Source organism: Phodopus roborovskii, unplaced genomic scaffold, assembly GCF_943737965.1.
Source record: "Phodopus roborovskii unplaced genomic scaffold, PHOROB, whole genome shotgun sequence".
NCBI classification, from domain to species: Eukaryota; Metazoa; Chordata; class Mammalia; order Rodentia; family Cricetidae; genus Phodopus; species Phodopus roborovskii.
In genome coordinates, this window is record NW_026126470.1 from 31,625,992 (window position 1) to 31,636,698 (window position 10,707).

General features: G+C 54.1%; 1 protein-coding gene across 2 annotated transcripts in view; it reads right to left on the bottom strand.

The window, feature by feature from the left end:
* The window catches only part of Brwd1 (bromodomain and WD repeat domain containing 1), a 61,821-nt gene extending 55,546 nt beyond the window's left edge, over nucleotides 1-6,275 (bottom strand). For both annotated transcript variants that reach the window (XM_051191947.1, XM_051191946.1), the window contains exons 1-4: nucleotides 6,162-6,275; nucleotides 5,988-6,046; nucleotides 5,846-5,875; nucleotides 5,220-5,279 (exon numbers count right to left, since the gene is read on the bottom strand). In XM_051191947.1, coding sequence (XP_051047904.1) covers nucleotides 5,220-5,279; nucleotides 5,846-5,875; nucleotides 5,988-6,046; nucleotides 6,162-6,210 — 198 coding nt within the window. In that variant the 5' untranslated portion in view covers nucleotides 6,211-6,275. The remainder of the gene's footprint in view (nucleotides 1-5,219; nucleotides 5,280-5,845; nucleotides 5,876-5,987; nucleotides 6,047-6,161) is intronic.
* Nucleotides 6,276-10,707: the final 4,432 nt, after the last annotated feature.

Sequence of the window (10,707 nt, forward strand, 5' to 3'; positions counted from 1 at the left end):
TGTGTGTTTTGAGATGGTCTGGCTATATAGTTCAGGCTGCTCTCCCAACAAGAAATCTGCCTGCCTCTGCGTAAGTAAGTGCTAGGATTAAAGTCTGTGCCACCAGGTGGATCTCTGAATTAGAGGCCAGCCTGGTCTGCAAATTGAGTTCCAGGGCAGCCAGCGCTATAGAGAAACCCTGTCTTGAGAAAAAAAAAAGTGTGTGCTACGATGCCTGGCTATGTTAGCTTGGATTAAAGACACCTGTGTTATCTTTTTTTGTTAATGATTTATTACTTGCTATTTTATATTTCTCTTATAATACAGAACTGGGGTTAGATAAAAGCCAAGTTCACCCAGCAATCACCTTCAGTTAAAAATGAGCTGAAAGGCAGAGAAGACAGTCCCTAACATCAACAGCACACTTGGGTCTGGTCCAGTCTCTGAGCTGCTAGGACTGCAGGTGTAGTAGGCAGCAGGGGTGAAGAACTCTCGCACGTGGTTGGAGACGGGTCACAGCAGCAGGAGCCCTCGCTCACTGTCTCGCTGAGGACCTGATTTGGTTCCTAGCTCACAATGACCTCATTTCCCAGGAGTCTGACACATCCTTCTGACTTGCAAAGATATCACATGTGCTCATGCAAACATTCAGGCAAACCAAGCATACACACAAAATAAACATACTAATAAAAATGTTACCCTGTTCTGAAAAGGAAGCAAGAGCCTTCACCTTCAGCCTTGAAGATGAAAAGCACAGAGAAAGGCTGGCCATATTGAGTACACAATGACCAAGCGCAATCACGAGTTATCACGCTTCACCTATGACAGCCACTGGCAAAGAACTCTATAAGCATTCAGGCAGGAGTGACACACGCCTTTTCATCTCAGCACCCAGGAGGCAGAGGCAGGTGGACCTCTGTGAGTTCAAGACCAAGATGATCTACAGAGGGAGCTCCAGAACAGCTACACAGAGAAACCCTGTCTTGAAAAACCACACACACAAACCTCTATAGGGACCTTGCAAGGGACATTCAACATTTGGAGTTGGAAAAGTGGAAGCGTTCCTAAGATAGTGTCTATGCACTGACCAAAGAGGGACGCAAGAGGGAGGGACAGCCCTTTGAGCTGCTGTCCTTGTCCTGAGCACAATGGACCATTTCTCAAATGATTTGGGACATACAACAAAAAGTGCAGAGGTGACGCCAGCTCACTGGACACATGAAGAAGCTTCAAAACAAACCTGCCCCAAAAGGCCACGCCAGCCCGACTGACCTACAACAGACCTATACATCTGACAAGCCCAGAGAATATGAGATGCACACAAATCCCATGTCTCAGAAAGGACCCAACTCTGCACGACAACCAACAACCTCCCATCTACAGCAGTGTCCTGTGTCCTGAACACACTGGGCTTCAGTTCGGCCTTGTCAACTCGACCTCACCCAACTTCTTGACAACCAGCTACCACTTTTCCAAGCATCTAACTTAGCAGTCAAGAACACTGAATGCTCTTCTAGAGGTCCCAGGTTCAAAGCCCTATACCCACATGGTGGCTCACAATCCTTAACTACAGTCCCAAGGCATTTGACAGTTTTCTGAACTCTGTGGGCACCAAGCCACCTGCAGTACAGACAAAACACCCATACACATAAAACTGAGTAAGTACCAGCCAGGTATGGTGGCACACACCTTTGAATCCCAGCACTGAGGCTTGAGGTAGTATGGCGAGTTCCTGTCTGTTCTATTTAGCAAGACTTTGTCTCAAGACAAATAAATGTAAAAGGGTTTGTTTTATCTGGGGAGAGGTTGTTTTTAAAGTACAATGGCATTTATTTGCCTGTATGACTATGTCAGGATGTCAGATCTTGAAGTTAGTTTGTGAGCAGCCATGTGGATGCTGGGAATTGAACCAGGGTCCTCTGGAAGAGCCCAATCAGGTAGCTCACACTGTCTTTAACTCCAGTTCCAGGGGACACGACACTCATGGTAAAACACCAATGCACATGAAACAAAACTTAGGAAGAAAGAAAGGAAGGGAGGGAGGGAGGGAGGGAGGGAGGGAGGGAGGGAGGGAGGGAGGGAGGCAGTGGTGCCCAATGCCTTTAATCCCAGCACTTGGGAAGCAGAGGCAGGTTGATCTGTGAATTTGAGCTCAGACTGGTCTCCAGAGTGAGTTCCACAACAGCAAGGACTACAACTACACAGAGAAACCCTGTCGTAAAGAGAAAAACAAATACACCAAAAAAAAAAACAGTAGTAATACAATATAATTTAGTAATGTAGAAATGTGTAGAATTTGCTGGAAAATATTCCAGGTGTGCCTGACCTAAATAAATAAATAAACAAAAAATAAAGCTTCGGTGAATAAAGGTGCCTGCTGCCTAGCCTAACAAGCTGAGTATAGGCCTAACACTCACTCACAAGATAGAGCAACAGTGCCACAAATTGTGCTCTCAATTCAACTCACCCACTCATATGCCTTCCCCACACACACACCAAATACATGTAATTCATAAAATAAATTACCGGAGCAGACCTCCCAGACCCTAGAAGGAGAACCAGCTCTCACAGCTGACCTCTGCCATCACACCTGCCAGGGCACTCCAGTGACTATCACACACACAACTCCAGCAGTTACAGAACGAACTTGCTTCAAAGGCAACTCAATGTGGTCAGAGGACACAGCAGCACAATTAATCACTGGCTAACAGGTAGTTCAATAGGGTGAGAACGAATGACAACATTCTAACTAATCATAGGTAACAGGTAGCTGGTGAGTGGGTCAGCACCCTCTATCTGTTGAAAATTTTCACTGATAGTAATAAAAATGCAATGTCTCAAGCAGAAACTAACATAAATATAGCAAACTGGTAAGTTGCAATCTGTTAATGTATAGGGGATAATTCCAGTTTTGTGTATACCTGAAATGGCACAAACCTAAATGCTAAAGAAAAAAGGAGAGTATCTGAAGTCTATAAGCTACTACTATACATGTACCCTCCATAAAACAGTAACAACAATGTTCTAGGGCCAGTGAAGGCTCACTGAGGAAAAGCGCTTCTGTGAATTCCTCTCAAATCCCACAGCCCGTTCCCAACCACCAGGGCTGTAAGGTGATGAGGGAAAGAACACCCAAACAGTAGCCAGCAGATGGTGAGCCACCGGTGACACACACCAGCTATTCAGCCACAGAAAATGTACCTGCCAGTACCTGACGTGGCTTTTAAGCAATTCTTACCAGCAAAAGACAAAAAGGAAAGTCTTCTCTGAACTTGATAACTGTGGCTACCGCAGTAAGGCAAGCCCTGTTTGTTTCTCAATTTCTCACCAGTAGAAGTGCAGTGTAGAACCAGTGTCAACAATAACTCCAGATTGGTTTTTCCTGCCCTCCGAAGGCTGCTTTAGTAACAGGAGTAAAACTTAAAACACAACCTCCTTAAATGTCCCCTAAACATGGTGTACGTCTTTAGAGCTCAGGAGTCAGGGCACATGGATGTCTGTGAATTCAAGGCCAGCCTGGTCTATGGAGTAAGTTCCAGGACAGATGGGTCTACACAGAGAAACAGGCAGACATTGACACACAGAAGCAGACAGACACTCATTCCTCCCCCTGTCCCCCTCCTTCCCACTCTGTCCAGGGCACCTGGAGATATCTAGGAAAGGGGTGTGGCTCCAGCTGTGCCTGGCTGGAGCAGTAAATCAGAATCCTCCAGGAGAGGCAGGCCCTGGATTCACACCCCAGCATGAACACACCTTAAACACAAGGCTTAAAATATCAAACTAGAAAAACACAGTTGGTCCACTAGTTTAGAAAAAGCTCTTGAAAATATTCACTAAGCATTTTTTTAGTGTACTGGGCATGTGTACATGTGTGCACACACATGCTTGAAAGTGGGAGGCAGAGACCCACTTGGGGAAGTAGGTTCCCTCCCTGATCCACAAGGGTCCCCAGGATTAAACTCATGTTATTAGGGTTAGCAGGAAGTACTTTAAACTGAAAAGCCATCTCACCGACCTAAAGCATCTGCTTTTTAAAAATAATCCTCAAAAGACCAATTAAACAATCCAGCAGCCCTGTTTAATTCACAGGCTCCCAATGTCATGGCTCACACCTGGCTCAACAGAGAACAGAAACCTCCTGAGCACTTGGGCCATCGATGCTGAGTGTGTACTTAACTGCTGACACTCACAACTGACTTAGTAACTACTCTAGGAACAGGACTGCTCATAGGCCGGGCACGTGGGGAAGCCCGTGTGCTGGCAGTCTTCTGCAAGCAAAGGCCAAAGGGCCCTATGCGGCCAAAATACAACGTTCCCAGCGTATACAAAGTGCTCGATGTAGGCTAACAAACGAACGTTAAGGCAAAGTTTTCGTCTAAACTTAAAATTGCCAAAAAAACTTTTTTTTTTGGCAAGTTTCCGTTCTGTGAACGATAAAACCCTCAAAACTTTCGTTGACTGGATAAAACTCAATTACACAGCACAGAATATCTAAGGAAGTGTAGAGAGAATAAAATAAAAGGAAATAAAAGGAACACACACACGTTAGCACTGAAGAAAACTTAGAAAGCCAGGCATGAAGGTCTTTCGTCCTAGCTCTTAGAGGAGGAAGCAGGCAGATGTGAGTTCAAGGCCACCCTTGGTCTTAGGAATGAGTTCCAGGCCAGCCAGGATCACAAAAGCAGATGGCCAGATGAAATGTCCACTTAAAGCCTACACCACTACATACACAACATGAAGTGTGAGCCAACTTCCTAAGGCTGGGAGAAGGTACCCAGGTCACCCCACCGCTGCGGGTGGGGGAGGGGGGGACACTGCAGGGGGGGCTGTCCATCTTCCCTGCCGGCTATTCCTAGGGAACAAGTGGTCTCAAGCCCTGGGCGGGGCAGGGGAGGGCAGGCCAATGAGAGCTCGGGTTACAAGTCGGAAAGGAGGGCGAGAGAGGGCCCCTCTGAGTGGCTGGCGGTGGCACCTGGAGACCCAGCCGGGCCGCGAGCCAGGGGCGCCCCTGCCCGTAGCCCGCACCACCCCCAGAACCGTTTTCTGCCCAATCTGCCCCCAGCCGCCATCGCGAGCCCTCGGGCCCGGCGGGGGAGGGGTGGGTGTAGGGGGTGGTCAGGCCCGCCCGCCCCGGGTCACCGTGAACCCTGAGAGCGGCCCCGCGGCGGCCGCACGGGGGCAGAGACCCGGCGGGCGGGCGGCGCGCGGGCGGAGGACGCGGACCCGAGGGCCGTGCTCACCAATTCCTCGTAGCTCCTGTCGTGCTCGTTGCCCTCCCAATCCAACCTCTTCGGCAACAGCTGGAAGGAGACACGAAAGGCGCCCGAGTGACCGCCGGGGACGCGGGGCCGGGGCCGGGGGGACAGGGACGCGGGGACGGAGGGGGACAGGGACGGGGCCGGGGAGACAGGGACGGGGCCGGGGGGGGACAGGGCCGGGGACGGAGGGGGACGCGGGGACGCGGGGACAGGGCCGAAGGGGGACGCGGGGACTCGGGGCCGGGGACGCGGGGACAGGGACGGACATGGACGGGGACGGAGAGGGACGCGGGGCCGGGGACAAGGCCGGGGGGACAGGGACTCGGGGCCGGGGACGGAGGGGGACAGGGACGCGGGGACAGGGCCGGAGGGGGACGCGGGGACTCGGGGCCGGGGCCGGAGGGGGACGCGGGGCCGGGGCCGGGGCCGGGGGGACAGGGACTCGGGGCCGGGGCCGGAGGGGGACGCGGGGACTCGGGGCCGGGGCCGGAGGGGGACAGGGACGCGGGGCCGGGGCCGGAGGGGGACGGGGCCGGAGGGGGACAGGGACGCGGGGCCGGGGCCGGAGGGGGACGCGGGGCCGGGGCCGGGGACGGACGATGACCCACCTGGTACTGCTCCAGCTCCTGCACCAGCACCTGCGGCGGAGACGCTCGGTCAGCCCCGGCGGCCGCCGCCGTGCCCGCCCTCCCTCCCTCCCTCCGTCCCCCCTCCGTCCCCCCTCCGTCCCTCCGGGGTGCCCGCGCTCACCTGCGCCGCTCGGCGACACGGGCCAGCCGAGAGGTAGCGGGCGATGAGGAAGTACAGCTCTGCGGAGGACAGGACAGGCAGGGGCGGTGAGCGGCGGCCGCGCGGCGCCGGGCAGGGCAGGGGCGGGCAGGGGAGGGGAGGGGAGCGGGGCACGGACGCGCGGCCGCGGCTTACCCGACTCGATGAGAGGCACCGGACGCCGGGCTGGCGAAGGCTCCGCCATGGCTGGGCGCGGGGCGCGGGGCTCGGGGCGGGCGGAGCGTGTAGGCCGCGCCGAGGCCTGACCTGCTCACCGCACCGGACCGCACCGCACCGGACCGCACCGGACCGGCCTAGCCCGTACCCCCCGGCTCCTCAGGCGCGCGCCGCCGCCGACGCCGCCATGCCGTGCGCGCCGCGCGCCGACGCGTCCGCCGCAGGAAGTAGCGCGGGACGAGACCGGCAGGGGGAGCGAAGTAGTCCCTCGGCGGAGGCGGGGGCGGAGCGGGAGCGCGCGCCCGGCGTGGCAGGACGCGGGCGTGGCGCCCCAGGCTCGGGGAGGCGGGCCTCGCCTCTTCGCGTCCTGCGTGTCGGGGGCGTGAGGCGGCGGGGGCCTGGCGTCCGGCGAGCGGAGCGGAGCGGAGCCGAGAGGAGCGTGGGGGACGGAGGGGGGCGGCAGCGCGCGGCCCGGATCCCTGCGCGCGGTGAGGCGGCCGCCGGCCTTTGTGCGGAGGGGGCGGGGCCGGCGGAGGGGGCGGGGCGGGGCGGGGCCGAGCGGGGGGCGGGGCGTGCCGGGGGCGGGGCCGGCGGCCGCCCGGGCCCGGCCTGAAGCCCCCGAGGCTAGGGAGGAGCCACGCGGGAGGACGGCCGAGCCCCCTGCGGAGGCGGCGCCAGCGCTCGGCCCCCCCGGCTCGCACCCCGCTGCCCGCGCCGCCGCCGCCCACGAGTCGGCCGGACGCAGAGGGACGGTGTCGACCGCGCTGGGGGCCCCGAAGGTCGGAGAGTCGGTCCCCCCGATGACCTCACCGTGTCGGTCCAGTGCGCGCTGACCGAGCTCTGACGTAGGGCGCTGAAGAGAACTGAGCGTGGCCATTGTTGGATGTCTTAGGCGGCAGGCAGGAAAAGCCGACCCAGCGGAGGGCAGGCGGCTGCTGTCTGTGTCCACACAGGGTCTCTCCCCCCCCCCCCGGGGCACTGGGGGCTCCGCTTGCTTTTCTTTCCGTCCTGTCTGCGGTGACCCGCAGGCCGATCAAGGTCATTTGTAGGAACCCTGTCTCGTGACCAGGGCATGCTGTCAGCCGTTCTCGGGCCTGCCCACGGGCATAACCTCCACTGCCCAGTCCAGCCCGGGCTGGAGTCTCTGCCTGGACCTTGGACTGGCCGCAGCTGCCAGGTGTGTGTGCGGACGTAAGTCAATGGCTTAGCCCCCGTGTCCGAATTGACTTTACCTGAGGATTTAATGGGCTAATAATAGCGTTTCCAGCATCTGCGTTGGCTTTCATTAATTACATGGAAGACTGAAAGTACATACAAATACATTGATGCCCCACACCTGCTCAGAGTACTGCTCGCTCAGCAAACACCAAGTGATAAGATAAAACGTTGGAACGGTAAACTCTAGCCTTCCCATCAAAACAGCCTGGTGCCCTTTAGGGGAAATGTGAACTCTAATGATAAAGACTTCTCGGGGCACTGGTATAAAGAGCAACTGGCTTGAAGGAAAGGTACGTGTGACGGTGAAAAGCCAAAGAACTCAAGTTTCAGGCTGCGGATGTCGCTCGGTGGGCTTCCATATCTAGGCCTGATCCCAGGCACCACATAAACTGAGCACCTACTAATCCCAGCGAAGTTCAAGGACAGGCTCAGCTACATGGCAAATTTAAAGATGACCCCGGGATCCATGAGATCCTTAAAAACGAGTTTTGTCCTTTTATCCGGAGTATTCAGGGTGACTGGTAGGACCAGAAAGTTTCCAACTGAAATCTGGAGAACTAGAAAGTTCCGATCAAGGAGAGGTAGCAAATTGACATCAAGGTACAGGAAAATATAACAGAGAGAGGGGGGAACAGGGGGAACAGTAGCCATCAGGATGAAAGGATGAAGGTTGGATGCAGCACCAAATAAAAGTCAGGGTCTCAGGTGAAACCTATTGCCACTTTTGCCACTACGGTTGCTAGGGCTTGCAAACTGTAGTTAGAGAGTTCCAGATAGGGGCTGGAGAGATGGCTCAGTGGTTAAGAGCACTTAGAGAACTCAGGTCTGGTTCACAGCACCCACATGGTGACTTGCAACCATCTGTCATCCCGGTTCCAGGGAGTCCAGTACCCTCTAACAGCCTTTTCAGATACATTCAGGCAGAACAGTCATCCACATAAATCGAAAAAATTATTAAAAACATAACTTTGGAACACCTTATTTACATTCTGACTCAAATATCCTTTGGATGCTATAACACAAAGCTCCCGAGTGGCAAAGATGGAATTGGGGGAGGCGTTACACAGCGGCTCCAACCTTTTCTTCTATGCCTGTGTGTGTGAGAGCAGATGCCATGTGTGTTTGGATGCCTAAGGACACAGAAGAGGGAAGAGGGCATCAGATTCCCAGGAGCTGGATCACAGGCAGTTGTGAGCCACCCCAAGCCAGTCCTGGGACCTGAACTTGGGTCCTCTGGGAAATGAAATGTCCTTGACTACTGAGCCACCCTTCCAGTTCCTTTAAGTGTTCAGATTGACCAAGAGTCACTTTGTATCTGTATCTGTATCATAAAATAAAATGTAGTTCCCAAATGGATACAAGAGTTTTCTTCCCAAATGCAGTCATTGTCTGGGTAAAAAACCTAACCTTGGGTGGGCAGCATGGTAAGCCTCACGTGAGATCAGAGATGAGGAGGTGAAAGGTGAAAGCTGTGGTGTAATTAGTGGTAGAGCACTTATGCACAAGGCCCTGGGATTGGTTCCAGCACCTACTGAAGAAGGAAGGAGGAAGGATAACGCTGCCCTGGTGGGAGAAGGGGCATCTTCCAGGAGTTGGTTCTCCTCTTGTGCATGGGTGCTGGAGATTGCACGTGGACCACCAGGCCTGGCAGCAAGCAGCTTTACCCTCTGAGCCTTCTCTGTCTCCCACCCACCTTCCCTCCCTCCCTCCCTCTCTCCTCTCTCTCTCTCTCTCTCTCTCTCTCTCTCACACACACACACACACACACACACACACACACGAATTTTCTAACAAGGCAGAATGCCATCCCCATTCAACTCAGATCAGAGGCCCTGATGATTCATAGCACGATTGCCAGGAAGAAAAAGGAATACACTCTCAGCCAGCAATGCTCTGGTACTACCTGCCAGACAGAAATCTCTTAAAACAGGACTAAAACTGTGTGTCTAACACAAGTGGATACAAGCTACACTGGAATTGCCCCAAACAGATTACATAAAGAACGGAATTATCAAAAGATGTTTGTTAGCAACTGGGAAAAAAAAAATCCCAACAGTGGGTAATGTGGAGAGAGTGCTGTCACCCATCTCCACTTTGAAACCCATTCCTTTCTTAGGCAAACAGCTTAGTCCAAACTTTCTTAGTCCAAGCAGCTGCCTCAGCTGAGAGAGAGAGAGCAGAAGCCAGAGAACTGTCGCCCGGTGAGAGGCAGGCAGGAAGCAAACTCAGGCGAGCGGCACCACCCTGACTGAAATCAATCCCCACAGAATCTCCCTCTACCACATGGGGAAGCAGGCTCAGCCAGCCCATGAGATCAACAATTTGAAAGACCCAGAGATAAGTGCAAGCATGTTGTTGGTTATCCGTATTAAGAATGAGGAAGCTGGGGCTCACTGAGTTTAAGGATTCCCTAAGGGGTCAGTGAGACGGCTCAGAGGGTAATGCCGATTGCCACCAAGCCTGACAATCTGAGTTCAGTTCTCAGGACTCACAGATGGGAAGAGTAAACCAGCTTCTGAAAGTTGTCCTCTGACCTGCACTCTACATGCACGCACACCACACACACACACACACACATACACACACACACACACTTGTGCGCACATACTCTCTGCACACTACACACATATTTTTAATTTCCCTAGGGCTAGAGAGACAGCTCAGTAGTTAAGAACACTTGCTGTGCCTGTGAGGCCCCTGTAGAGTTAGGATCCCAGCACTCCTATGACAAGCCAGACATCCCAGGTCCAAAGGATCCAGGGGCATACATAAAGCCAGATACAGTGGCACATGCCTATAATCCCAGCAACCAGGAGGGAGGCACAGAAGACCAGAAATTCAAGGGCATCCTTGGCTACATAGCATGGGACAAATGAGACTTTGTTGCCAGGTGGAGATGGCACACACCTTTAATCCCAGTACTTGGGAGGCAAAGGCAGGTAGAGCCCTGTGAGTTCCAGGCTAGCCTGGTCAACAGAGTGAGTTCCAGGACAGCCAGGGGAGCCAAAGCTGTTACACAGAGAAACCCTATCTCAAAAAAAACCAAACCAAAAAAAAAAAAAAAACCAGTGGAGGCAAATCTGTCTGACCACTGCAACCGCACATGAGAAGCGTTCAGGAAATGAAGGTTGTGTGGTAGAGCACTTGCCTAGCATGTGTGAATTCAACCCTAAAACTCCCTTACCCCACCAGCACCCTACAAAGAGACAGTAGGCTGAGGGCTGGGCGTGCTGCTACACATCGTAATCCCTCACAAAACAATAGACGAAGTTCCAAAATAGGAGACTTGGCGCCATCATTGACAGAC